Source organism: Hyperoodon ampullatus, assembly GCF_949752795.1.
Source record: "Hyperoodon ampullatus genome assembly, chromosome: X".
Taxonomy (NCBI): Eukaryota; Metazoa; Chordata; class Mammalia; order Artiodactyla; family Ziphiidae; genus Hyperoodon; species Hyperoodon ampullatus.
This window is the reverse complement of record NC_136913.1, coordinates 79,183,444-79,198,203: the sequence shown is the minus strand read 5'-3', so window position 1 is coordinate 79,198,203 and position 14,760 is coordinate 79,183,444. Positions and strand designations below refer to the sequence as shown.

Sequence of the window (14,760 nt, the reverse complement as noted above, 5' to 3'; positions counted from 1 at the left end):
CTTGTAACTAGAGTTTGAATTAAGCAAAGAATCCCTGAATTTCTTGTTAATATTTAATTTAGTCATATAATTTGTTAAAGATTAATTTGCTACATTATTTAAAATGACTTAGACAACATGTACATGCCTCTGTAAAATTGGCTTCTCCTTCAAATCAAAGCCAAGAAGTATTTATGCATTATGAGAACACACGTTTTGGAAAGAGATAAGCAGGGTGTAGTTGAATAGAACCATCAATTAAGAAGGAATTGTGCAATTCAGTTTTGGATTACTTTCCATGCATAGATCTACATGTAAGTAAATCTGATCTACCCCAACCCTGGAAAACTAGGCCATTAAAACAAAAATGATAATGTGCCAGTGAGCCTTGTGCTACACTGCTGATGAGCCAAAGAATAGGAGTAGAATATCAAAAAGTCAAATGAAAATCATCGTTTTTTACATGCTTAGATAATTTTGAGCTGTAAAAATAATGCTATTTGTAAGACCAAAAAGTATTTTTCTCAAATATTTTTTTAATTTCAACGTGATTTTCTCAATCCAGAGGATTAACTTCCATGTCATCAATTTAGTATAAATAAAAGCAAACATACTTTCTAGGTAAGACAAACTTCTTCACATAATTTAAAAGTTCGAACAGAGGACAGCTGCTTTATAACTCTAAAAGTTATCACGCCTTTATCTCCAGTTTTGGTCAGTGTCCATAAAAGAGTATTATAATGTTTTCTCCAATATTTTTACTATACGGAACACTATTAACTCAGTAGACTTGAGTCTATCAAAATCACTTCCCTGTTAATTATAACTTCAACATTCTGCTAAGAAATTGAAGTAGGATAGAATGACAGGAATTTCAGAATGGAGGAAGAGTTTTCAGCAGAAAGGATGAGGGATATGTTCACATATTCATTCTGTTTCACCCCCCTGAGATTCTTTTTACGTACTGTTCACCCTATTCAGAGGAAATTAACTTTGTAAAATTCATTTTTAATCCCAATTTGCTCTGTAAGTAGTATGCACACACACACGCATGCGCACACACACACAGTCAAATATTTATGTATGTTAGATAATCATAGTAAAGATTAGCTAGCTTTCCTGACATAGCAATCATTAAGATTCAGCATGTTTGCAATTTTCCCTATAAAACTTTCATTGGTTAGCACTAATAGTAATTTTAGAAATGATCAGTCCATATTGCTCAATTGCCTTTCAGTTGTATAACATGCTAAATGGGAACCATTTTAAAATTTTAATATAAGGCCTCATCACATATATAAAAAATTTCCATATGGATATATTATAACATTCCCCTTGAGGGATGGTAAATATTTAAATTTTATACATGTCTGTTCTCAACAAGTTGCTTCATTTAAATTACAAAAAGTAGCTGCTTACCAACATTAGTGACTCTTCTTGTTTAGAACATGATAAACATTAAATCTTGGTTTAGGACATTAAGCTATTGCTTAAAAGGCTTAAATCTCAGTTCTCTCATTTGCATAATGAGGGAGTTGGACTAAATGACATTAAGGTCCCTTAGAGCTCTGAAATTCAAAGATTATATAAATGGCAACATCCGAGCATGTACATTTTGCGATTTTAATTGTTACAAAATTATGACCCTAGAAGGGACATTAGAGATCAGTATAATCCCCTTATTTTTTAGCTAAGGAAAAGAAGATTCAGTAAGGTTAAAACGCCTGTCCAAGGCCACATAGCTAGTTAATTGCAGTGTCTGAATTAGAACCCTATAATATGCAAAATGATGGCCTAAACGAGTTGATGTGCTGTGGTCTGTGGTAAAAATATTTCATGAATAGCAATTACAAAATGAAATATTATAATAAAACCATTAGTCAACATCCAAATTTTTAAAAAGTATGATTTACATAGATACCTCAAAGTAATATTTAAAATCATCTGTTTTCTCATTGCTTTTGAGAGCTATACATATTACAGGAGAAGAAATTTCTGACAAAAAATATACTTTTAAAGGCTAATTTCATATATACTACTTAGAAGAACTTTTTTATGTAACCTACACATTTTTTCCAATATAAGATTGATAAAGTGCCAGATGATCATGTACTTTATTTTTATTTTACTGTAACTGGGACAAAAATTACTAAGATTATTGATTAAAATAGGGAAAAATTTGGTTCAGCAAACACTGTCACTTCTATTCTCTATTGGGAATCTTCAACATTTGGCAAAGATGTAAATTAACAAATTGCAGAAATCATGATAAGATAGATCATCTATAATTATTCATTATTTAATGATTTCCTTGATATACTTACTAGTTGTTGAGTGTTCTGTTGATGCAAACATTTATGAGAGTTGCAAGTTACTGTAAAATTTAAAAGTGTCATGGGGACAAAATATATTGCTATAGAGCTTCTCATTCATTAAAATTTATAAATTATTTTAAGACAAGAAATTGGTATATGGCTAACACTACTAAATAGTCCAAGTCACCCAAAAGTTGCATCTTGCATGACTGATTGTATTATCTTTCAAAGAACTACAAAAAAGAACACATGGCAAATATTCTTGTCTTATAGGCAAAGTGAGAAGTAAGAGTAAGATAAAAGAAGCAGAAGAAAGACAGAAGAAGGTCATAAAAAGAACTGCCTCATGGCTCATAAATAATAGAAATATAAATGTCAAATGAACTTTATTATGTGGTATAGGTAGCCTAATAAAAATTTAGACACAAAGGAAGGCTTATTGTGAAGAGAATGCCACCTATTCTCTGCCACTGAAGGTGGTTTTTCAAGCTTACTGACAGTCTAGACCTTATGGCATTGGCTTTCTATCGGCAGCTTGTGTCAAGCTCCTAGTGCTTGTCAGTTTCAAACAGAAAAGACAAGATAAGATTTGCTTTACTTAGAGTGGCCTGCTTTTGACTGATAAGACTCTATCTAATCCATATTAGATTTAAGATACTAAAGATACACTCATCTTAAATGCTGTCACCCAAATGGAATCCTGTAAATGTCTTCAAGTTTCCAAATTCAGAGGTATACTTTATCTTGATCCATTACTTTTGTGACACTTTTTTTTTCAACTATCTCTAGTATAAATCCTTCATTGACTTCACAAAGCCTAGATACTCCAAATGAGATGTCAGTTTTCGATTGCTTTGTATGGTGATTGCATTTCCTGTATAGGAAAGTTAGATATGATAGGATAGTGCAGTAAGATTTGTTTCACCCATTTTCTTATTAAGATATATATTTTAACTTTCCTAAGTATGAAAAGAAAAAAATTATTTTTCAAAATCATGTCAATTTAAGTGATAAAATTAATACAAATTACAGAGCATCTGCCACTAGATCACTGCTTATATCTGCCTAAGCTCATTTAGTATACAACCACTATCAAGTGTGCCTTATTCGTTCCCAAGCAATGGCAGACAGCTGAACTCTTGGGGGGAACCATTCTTTCTAATCTATTTATATATACTATTATTTATATAACACACCAGGGACTAAAATAAGCTGGTAGGCACAGACAGTATTCATGACTGCAATGATTTTCCTGTGAGAATCAATAAAAGTGACTTCTTTGATAATACTGTTAGCTTAAAAAAATATGACTCTATGTGAAGGTTTTTTTTTTATTTCAATAGATGGATAAAGCTGAATGTTGTTGTCTATTGTCAAGGCAATGAAAATTAGCAGATATTTGTCATACCTTCAGAATCCAGGAGCCCTGAGCTCAGTCCCTTTCTCCAGGTGGGACAGAACAAACAGAATTGATAGTTGATAATGTCACTCCTTAGAAATACTGATTGATTTATCTTTCAAAATCCGTGACTTCAGGTTTGTTGAGCTGATTCAAATTATTTATTTATTTTACTTTTCCCTCCCTGGACTGACACTACTATACAGGCTAAGAATGAACACAGTTTAGGAAACTATATTTCAAATACATAGCCAGCTGAGACAGAATTGGCCTGGGTGGATAATTAACCTTTAAAAGGAGCATAACTTTTTTTTCTTAGTTTGAACGCATTTCCTGTTTGTTTCACATAATAATATTAACAAAATGATGCCATTCACTTTTTTTTTTTTTTTTTTTTGCGGTACGCTGGCCTCTCATTGTTGTGGCCTCTCCCGTTGTGGAGCACAGGGTCTGGAGGTGCAGGCCCAGCGGCCATGGCTCATGGACCCAGCCGCTCTGTGGCATGTGGGATCTTCCTGGACCGGGGCACGAACCCGTGTCCCCTACATCGGCAAGCTGACTCCCAACCGCTGCACCACCAGGGAAGCCCAGCCATTCACTTTTCTTTCTGTTGTGGTATGGGAATTGATGTGTAGCTTTGCTCAAAAATGCATTTAAAAAAATATCGGAGGATTTAGGAAGTCAAATTTGGCAACAAGCAAAAGTACCTAATTAACATTTATATGGGTAACATTTGCTGAATTATAGATTTAGATGATTTTCTGTGACATCTTTTGGAACAGTAACGGCTACTGTCCCCTTAAATATATATACCATTATTATTCTTCTTTCTAATAAATTGAATGGTATTTTCTCATTGAATTTTTCAGATGAATAATTAACACAATACTAGTATATCAAATTTGCCTGAAAAAAATGTTTGGGTAGTTTTATTTTGCCTTTAGCTAACTGACTCCTAATGTTCTTAATTATGAAGGGCTGGGATTTAATGATCCATTGTTAGGTAAGTCATAGTTTCATAGTATCATAGTTTTTGTCATTGTTGTTGTTGTTTTACCCAATTTCTGCATTTAGAATTAGATATTCAACTAATCAAACATTCAACTAATAATTAACGTGGTGTTATTCATGTCAACAGTCTCAGCAGAACAAGACAAAATTTGGCATTTATCTGAGCAGTACTCTAGTCAGTCAAATTGGTCTCCCACTTTCTATACCAATTAATTAGATTACTTGTAGAGGATCAATCAAAACGTGTTGCCAGGAAAAGATTAATTATTCCCTTTTTTGTGAATTAATTAGTACAATGTTATAGTGCTAAGCAAACCTGATCTAGTGAAAGAAAAATGAACGCCAAAGAAATGTGTTTACCTGAGATATACTCTAGCAGAGAGATTTATCATTTTTAAATTAATGAAAAAAATATATTTCTCTTTATTTTAAATGTAACACTTCTTTAGCGCTAAATGCTCTTGGAATTCTTTTTTTTTTCTTTTGCATCACAGAAATGAGTAAAGTAAAATAAAAACATTACAAAACATTTTTTAAACGTTGATGAAATTTTACATGTATTTTGTTACTTTAAATTCAAATTTTAGCCAATAGACCAACTATAACATTTTCAGAGAGAGTGACTTCGTGTGTGAAATGACCACATCCAATGAAGAGGTTTCAAAAAATTCAGATGATGTAATTTTGCAGTTGAAAATCATTAAAGCACGGATTAAAAAAGTATTTTTTCCCTTTCATTTAGGAGGATTTTCTTTGAAAATAAACTGTTTCAGCTGGTAACCTGAAGACTGACTTGAATCTCTTTAGTAAATTTTTTTCACCATTTCTCTTCCAAAGAAACATGGATGTTATCTATGATCAGTCAAATTATAATATGCCAGCAGATCAATAGAAATTTAGAAGTAGTTACCCTTTTCACTCCAACTCGCCCATAGTGAGAGAGTAGCACTGCATTCTCTATTTAAGGGGAAAAACACACACACACACACACACACATTCTAACTTCATGTGTATGAACTATTCAGAAATCTCTGAAGTTTAACGTGGTAGACTTTGCTAATATTTCCATGTGTCTCAGAACTTAGTCTGAATTATAATATCAGAGCGATGTTTTACAAAAGAAAGTTGGAAAGTATTTTTAAGTCTTCTCTTCGTAAATTATATTTTACTTGATGCTATTTGTAAATAAATATATATATGAACATAGGGCCATATGTAACTTAGTGTGTTTAGAGTAGTCCCAAGAGGACCACACTGTCCTCAGATCTGTCAATTAATACTATATCTTGATTTATAAAATTCTAGCAGTACACATTCATACTCTGTTGTCTGCTAGGGCCACAGTCTTGCGTGTCTCCACAAGATTCTTTGAAAATGCAAAGACATAACCTGTTACAGTATTCACAGTAACCCCGAAGTAAGCAATAATGCTATTTATCGGCTGGATTTCTGTTTGTTCATGTTTTCACCTAATTAAGCTAGCTTCAAAGAACAGGGTCCGTTTGAAATGGTACACATAATTTGATGGGGTTATGATGGGAAGAAAGCTCTGGGACATAGACTGTTAGCCAAGGAAGAAAAAAACTGCATAGAATGGCATTCAGCGACCCTCATACCAAAGGCTAAAGTCAGGAGATGGCAATTGTGAAATTTAAAAATTCAAAAAGCCTTCAAGTGGAATGAGACAGAAAGTTTTATTAAACTTGTCTCCTGAAAGAGAAATAATTGGACTCAGTTTGCTTGTTTCTTCTTTATCTTAAAAAGGAAAGTTAATATTCTTGGCAAAAGACTCAGGAGAATGGATCACATAATTTCTTTATCTAATCAGCAGATTTGTATCAACCTGAGAACTATATTTTAAACTAGTATTAATAAATCCCTCTAGCAAATTTTGGAGAAAATCTTATTCATAAAAGTTGTATTTCTATCTGTTTTTGTGAACTTACAAAGAATATTCAGAACTATATACTATTTTGAGCAATTCATTAGCAGAAAAGAAAGCAGGTTGAGGATGTAATGCATTTCAAAATATGAAATGAGAACTGCATAAATTAATTCTATTGCTTAAGGACAGCATTTATTTCCTCTAATGGTTTACATTCTTATTTGTAGTGGTATTGACTAACACTGCACATTATATTGGCATCTGCTCCATAACAAAACACATTATTATGTACTATTTCATAGCTATAGACCTTCTTTTTGAACAATCAGAGTACCTTATCATCTGTAGTAGCCTAAAGAGATTATTTTGCTATGGCAAATTTTGCATCAGCTATTTTTTTTCCTTCTTAATCAAAACAAAATACACATGTATATGTTAAAAATCCCACTAGTATGCCATATTAAGATAATAGAACTTTATTTAAAGTGAAATATTGTGCTTCTGCCCTTGTATTAAGGTCCTTTATTGTCCAAAATGGACAAAAATCTCTTGGAGCCTGGTTTAGATGGAAGTTTCTGGTTCCGAGGTAGAGTAGGTAGCTAATATGACTCATAGTAAAAATAAACTTTAAACATTAACCCATAAATATTGTTAGACTTATACAGAATGGATTTTTTTTTTTTTTTTTTTTTTTTTTGCGGTACGCAGGCCTCTCACTGTTGTGGCCTCTCCCGTTGCAGAGCACAGGCTCTGGCTGAGCAGGCTCAGTGACCATGGTGCACGGGTCTAGCCGCTCCGCAGCATGTGGGGTCTTCCCGGACCGGGGCACGAACCCGTGTCCCCTGCATTGGCAGGCAGACTCTCAACCACTGCGCCACCAGGGAAGCCCCTTAAATGTTTTATAATAGATTCTAACCCATACCAATTCTGCCCCTATTACTGTCAATAATATACCATCTTAGTCTCATTCAGCTTGAAAATTTATTTCAGGGTTAGATCCACACTGTGGATGCTTACTTTGAGTTTATTCTTTAATTGTTGCTATACAATCCTCTAAGAAAGGGGTTTAATAGCACATGTCATACACAAAGGAATCAATTCTCTCTAGTTTATAAAAATGATGCTTATTTCATCTATATATTTCTATCTGTTAACAAGGCAGTGATAAGCCTACAATTACAATAATAATTTATGAAGTAAAAAAGAAAAAAGATACCTTTGCTTAATGCATATTTGTAACTTATGACCATATTCTTATTAGAAATTGGCTCTGAGTTCATTATAGTAGAAGATATAGTCACAGCCATGCATTCCTACCAGAAGTCACTATATCATGTTATACATAAGTAAATGAAAGGTAGATTAGTATTGCATATTATGGAAGAATTTTTCATCCTCAGAATGAATGCTGATAAATTGTTTTAAGTATAAAATTAAATAAAGAGATAGATGTTTAGGACTTTGTGAATTTGGTGTCTAAAAAGTCTCTAAAATGTTTATATTGAAAACACCTTTAATATCCAGTGTCTACTTTTGCAGAGAGAAAAATTTTGTCATGCTGTCATTGGTTCTGTATGCTTAGTCTTAGATTACATTCTGGTCTTTAACCAATACATTTCCCTTATTTTTTTGAGTTTAGAAAATAGGGATTAAAATACAATGATGGGATAAATAAATAAATAAATACATAAATACATAAATAAAATACAATGATGGGGAAGCCATTTTGTTCTCAAAACTGGAGGTTTATTTAAATTATATATCCATACAATCCATAATGCTCAAAATACCTTACAAAATTTCTATTTTATATTTATTTTATATGTTACGTGGTCTCTTTTTTCTTCTTTTATTATACCTATGACAATTCTCTATCACATATATGGTATGCTCTTTTGGACCTACACAGCTTTATGTACATAAAACATATCTGAGGCAAATTATAATTCTTCAAATACAAGAATCTTCTGAGATATGTATAACCTTACCAAATTTTGTATTTCCCCAAATTATGAGGAAGTAGTGATGTTCAAGATATATGTTCAAGTTAATAAATTTAATGAACTCTATTTAGTATCAACTTCATGATCCTTTTCAAGAGTTCAACATCTTTGGATTGTGCAAAATATAGCCTTTAATACCTTCAGTCTGGAGACCAAATCTAAATGTTTTTCTAAACAGTAACATGGCTTAAGGTATGTGGTTTCAATACATTATTGAAAACCTCAGACCAATTCTTCTACCTTGGAGTCGGATCTCTTATGTCCTCAAAAAAGAATTAATTGTCTATGATTCTTATCTCTATTAAAAATTAAAAATAACATCTAGAAAATACTTTATATGAATTATAAAAATATTTTATCTGTACAGAAATAAATGAATAAAATAAACTGGCTGATCATATACATATAATTACATATGTATGTATAGGTAAATGGAAAACTCTATGTCTAAACAAAATGACTAGTAAAATTTCATAGTAAATTTCAAAGTAGATGTGATCACATATTTCAAAAATGATAAACTGCTGCATATATGCCTTCCACCTAATTCTGTGTTTCTACCTTTTGAAAATGTGTTACTAACATAATTAAATGTCCAATGCTATTATGGCTACAGTTGTTTGATTTTCAAACACATTAAACCCATTTATACTGCAGGACTAGAAAGGTATCACTTACTGGATTCAGGATCAGAGTTGCCATCCCCTTCAGTGCGGTTGTTGGGTGCAGCATGATCAAAGTACTCCTCCTGAGGATAGCCAAGGGGCAAGGCATGGGATGTGCTGGGAAGGCTGCCTGTATCATGGTCTCCTAGTCCACCATCACTGCTGCTTTCCTGAGAGCCTTCTGGTAGGTGAAATGTGACACGTCGCTGGGACTGAAAAAAACAGAAAATTACAGGGTTTCAGCTATGATCTGAATAATTGCTTAATACATCCAATTTAGAAAATGCATTATTTCAGCTATCTAGTGAAGTCACATTAATATTATCTTGAGTTGTGAATGATTTCAGGCTTTTGTGAATAGTCAGCTCTGTGTTCAAACCTGCTTTACCTGGCAGCAGAATTGCTTTTATTATATTTTTTAACAGGGCACATCCAGTTGCAAAATAAAAGTTAACTTGTTCTAAATCAAGAGGCTGTCACCCATATTGACATTTGAGCACATTGGGTATTCTGATCATCATTTGAACATGGATTGATTTAACTATAATTTGACAAGATTTCATTTTTTGAATAATAAGCTTGAATAAATATAATGAAAATTTACTGCTATATTTGTAAGATTCTGGTGGGCAGAAACAGTAAATAATAATACAAATTTATTCAATCATGTAGGCTTATAAATTAAAATTACAAATCATCTTTTCAAAGAATCTTAGCGGCAAGATTTTGAATTGGAATTCATTTAAATCGATTCTACAGTCTAAACAATAAAATAATTACTTGGTATGGATAATTATAAAAGCAAACTATAGGGATCATCTCTGATAGTAATTATAGCAGAATAATAAAAAAAAAACTTATACATGCCAACATATAAAGATGAAGGATTTGGTTCATGACATCCAATAGTGTGGTAACTCCACCAGATGTAGCAGTAATTTTGTTTGCAGTATTGCTACATGTAGTAGCTAGTCTCTGAAGATAGCCCTGACAATGGACCTCACGTCTCAGTATTCAGACCCTTATGTAGTCTTCTATCACAATGAATATGGAGAGGCCCTGTGTAACCAAATCTCACAGTTTTTGCCTTGCTCCTTTAGAATACTCATTCAGGAAAATCAGCTGAGTTGAAAGTAGTCTGACTACTTGGAGAATGCCATACTGTGAGGAAGCTCAAGCTTCCCATGTGGAAAATCTCCATAAAAAGAAAGTACAATACAATAACCAAAGAGTCCCAGCTGCTCCAACCAATCGAGATCAGGTGCTAAATATGTATGTAAAGAATCCATTCTGGACATTATAGCTTATGGCGTCCTTTGAGTTATCCATCCCAACCATCTCCAGATATTTGAGCCATTCCATTTGAGATACCAGTCAATGTGAGCAGAGATAGCAATCTCTGCTGTGCCCTACCTAAATTCCTGACCTAAAAAATGTTAAGTACAATTGATTTTTGTTTTATGCTCTAAAGATTAAGGATAGTTTGCTATGTAACAATAGATCAACTAAAACATTTAACTACTAGTAGCATGAAAGATGCAATTTAGAGATAACTATTCAGGAAATTTATACATATCAAAGGGTACATGTAATTAGGTACTAGACATTTCCATGACAGAGCGCATATACTTTCACAAGTTCAGGCTTGACAGTCAGCCATTTCTTCAGATGTTGATATTGCTATAGACTGTATGTTTGTGTCCTCTCAAAATTCATATATTGAAACCTAATCCGCAACATAATAGCATTTGGAGGTGGGGTCTTTGGGTAGTGATTAGGTTACGAGGATGGAGCCCTCATTAATGGGATTAGTGTCCTTATAAAAGCAGCCCAAGAGACCTCCCTCTCCCCTTCTGCCATGTGAGGACACAGTGAGCTAATTTTGTCAGTCCAGCAAAGCTGCATTTGACTGTTCTTTCTCTAAGAAGTCATAAGCTCATTTAGTTATAGGTTAAACCTCATTTAATTCCAAAAATTACTTATAGTTGTGAATATGTTTTCAGTCACTTCAAGTAAGATATAAGCATTTATGCTCACAAACCTTTTAAAAATTCAAGAACTGGAAAAACAGAATTTTAAAATGCCTGAAACATTATATTGTAGACATTTATCAACAGTCTGTTATTGTATGTAACTTAAAGTCAAAATAATACTTAACACTTAAATTTAAAAGTCACTGTATATAAAATAAGCCAGTTAAGCATGAAACTAATTTACAGTTGTTCCACCACAATGTATAACTGTTAAGAAGTATTTTAATTTTCTATTAAGATATAAGTCAGATATTTCAAGTATTTTTATCATTTAGCTTTTTTAAAGTATTAGACCTAGATAATATAATCTATATATAGGAAAATGATTACTGCTGACAAAAATAAATGAATCCAGAATTTAACATGTGCTAGTTAAGCATGGAGTCATATACCATAACAGAATTAAAATTGCCAGTGAATAGAAGATAAAGTTCTATCAAATGATAGAAGTAGGGCCTATATATATATTACCTCCAAATGTAAGAGAAATGGAGTTTTGTGTTCAATTGCTAATCTACACAGAAAAGAAGAAGGCAATTTAAGTCAAAAAGATATCCCATCCTATGACACCTGTAACTAGTAACAACTAAAATCCCTTGCAAAGGAATGCCCTAGAGTGAATCTGTAATTAACCAGGTCACGTACTGACTCCCAACTCTCCTGATACTCATAAATTGAATCCCCTTAAGGGTACATAAGAGGGAATAAATGGGTTGGTAAGGACTCCCTTTAGTGAACACAACTGTTTTTTGTCCTTTCCTGAATGCCCGTAAAACACCACAAGCACCGGCATCCTGTTCCTGAAATGCAGTTCTTATACGTGACATTATTACATATACAGCTTTGAGATTTCAAACAGTCATATTAATAAACTCTCTTGTCTATATTAACTTTAACAAATATCAGAATGTTTCAAGTGGAAACCAAGGTATGTTGTTTGGTCATTAATGGCTCTATATCATTTTAAAATAGTCTGAAGTTCAACTGCATACTGAGGATTTGATTTCTTTCTCAATTCACAGTTTCAAAGTTTACAGTCTAAAGCATTTTTCTTACCTATTTCTATAATCCATAGAAGGCATTCAAATATCATTGATTAAATGTAATATTCTATTTCTTTATTCAGTGAATTCACAAGAGGCTCTTTATTGGCGCATGGGTGATTAACTAAGTTGTCCATCATTTTATAAAATCTCCATGAAATAGTTCCTTAGGTGAATTTGTTAGAATTTAATTTTTAAGAAATTGTTTCAAAAGCCTTCTGAAAATTTAATTTTTAATGGGAAAAGAAACAGCTAACTATTTTTTTCCTAGGGTTACTTTAATGATTCCTACTTAAGCTTGCATTTTGCAATTTGTGACACTTCTAGATAGAACTGAACATAAAATAATTATATGAACTTAACAATTTATGAATCCTTTGGAGCAAATTTTGACAATCTGGTTTAACTCATTTGCCCTTTACTTTTTAATGGATGAATCCTTAATCTCTGATGGCACTTTTCTGCTCAGATTCATAATACGGAGGTATTCAAAATACAGAGGTATTTTTCTTATCCAGTGTATTTAGAAATATTAACTATTTCATGAAAATCATTCCTTAAGCCTCTCAAAGAGAAGACTAAATAATTCCCTTTATTCAAGTGTTGACAATGATTACTGTGCAGTATAAAAGATCTATTACGTTAATGACCATGTCATAATTTGTCTGTCTGCTACTCTTCTAGGAAGCTGTGGCATTCAAATTAAAGCAATCTATTGATTGCAATGGTGCCTTTACAGGATGGAAACAAATCCTGGATTATTCATGAATAAATGTCTGTACTGAAAGGCTAGTTATTTTTCTGCCAGTAAGAGAAAAATCGACAGAGAACCTCTCCTTATAATCTACATGCCTTCTTTTTAGCTCAAATCAATCAAAATTCCAAAATGTATGAATTCTCAGAAATAATATTGGTGTCACCTAGATGAATCATTTACAGGCAAACTATCAAATTCCCAACATTCTTGTGTCCATTATACCTCCTGAAGGCATAATTACATACTAAATATCAGGTGAATATTGTTACATTTCCATAACATGATGTAAGTGGCATTTTAGAAAGGTTAATCTGGCAGCAAAGAGGCTGCATACAGATAGGTCAGCCTGTGAATCTCATTATTGAATGTTTGAGTATCATGTTCTAGAGGGCTCATTAGAATTACCTGTCAAAGTTTTCAAACTAATCATACATCCTTGCATTCCCCATGACTCCAATTCTAATATACCTTGACCCAGTCTACCTTAGATTCACTGCCAACACCAGGAACTCTGATTAGAAAGGGTAATCATAGGTAGGGTTATTATTTTTTAAAGATTACCATATGCAAGAGTGTTTTTGATTCATATATAAAACATTCTTGATATCAAATTAACACAGTTTAAGCTTCTGAGCTCCCATATTTTATAATAATCAACAGCTTCATTCTGAGTGTCAGAGGTAATCTGCATTTTCCCATGGGTCCTGCCTCTTTACAAAAGAATTTATAATTACTCAATATATTATAAAGTTAAATGTGAAAATAGTTAGAAATTCAACTTGAAATTTTCACCAGCATTACGTGGTCAGCACATATATCTCACTTGCAGCTCATAATTCCCAGTGTAAAAACTCCCAGATGGCATATTTTATAGTAGTCCTTTACTATTTGACCCTATACTTGTAGTCATAAAACCTCCTACGTTTCCAACTCAAGTCATCTTGCAGGATATATTAGTTCTCCTGATTGTTTTTTCAGGGTTCCATTGCATAAAATTTGAAAGGTCTGTATAATTTCTCATTTTCCCTTTCACATTATGTTCCTGAAATGTTTACCCTTCAAGACTTTTATTTTTTTAATAGCATAACTTATTACTAGCGTATGCAGGAAGTTCTTCATGATCTTCTCCAGAATCAGATCTTCTCTTAGCTCTATTTTACCATGAATTTTTTTCATGGCACTTGGTAATTTTTTAAATTTTATTTTATTTATTTAATTTTTGGCAATTGTCAGCCATATTCATTTGATAGTCAGAAGACTACATGGCATTTCTTGAGGGCATCTTTCCTTGAGTCATGAATCATTTCAGCTTAATCAAAATGGAAATAATCTATTTGTAGATAGGTAACATGATGAATTGTTAAATTGGCAATTGGCAGAGTTTTGTGAATTTGAATCTACAAATATTTGAGAAACTACAATTGTGTGACTAACAATGAAAATAGAACAAAACTGAAACCTAACATGCTTTGAAACTGGCATGTGTACAAAAATTAAAACCAGATATTAAAATTGAAACCAGGCCATTATGATGATCTCTAAGACAAAACCCAAATATCAATTTAAAAAAAAAATAGATGAAACATCTCTACATTTTTTTCTGGTGCTAACCACATGTAGATTTAGTGACTTACATTTAAATATATAAATCAAAATAGGACTTTCATTGT

At 32.6% G+C, this 14,760-nt stretch overlaps 1 protein-coding gene across 8 annotated transcripts in view; it reads right to left on the bottom strand.

The window, feature by feature from the left end:
* Positions 1 to 14,760, bottom strand: part of PCDH11X (protocadherin 11 X-linked) — a gene marked incomplete at both ends in the record, with an annotated part of 695,461 nt that overhangs the window by 183,735 nt on the left and 496,966 nt on the right. For all 8 annotated transcript variants that reach the window (XM_079727504.1, XM_079727507.1, XM_079727505.1 and 5 more), the window contains one exon: positions 9,271 to 9,469. In XM_079727504.1, the coding sequence (XP_079583630.1) occupies positions 9,271 to 9,469 (199 nt within the window). The remainder of the gene's footprint in view (positions 1 to 9,270; positions 9,470 to 14,760) is intronic.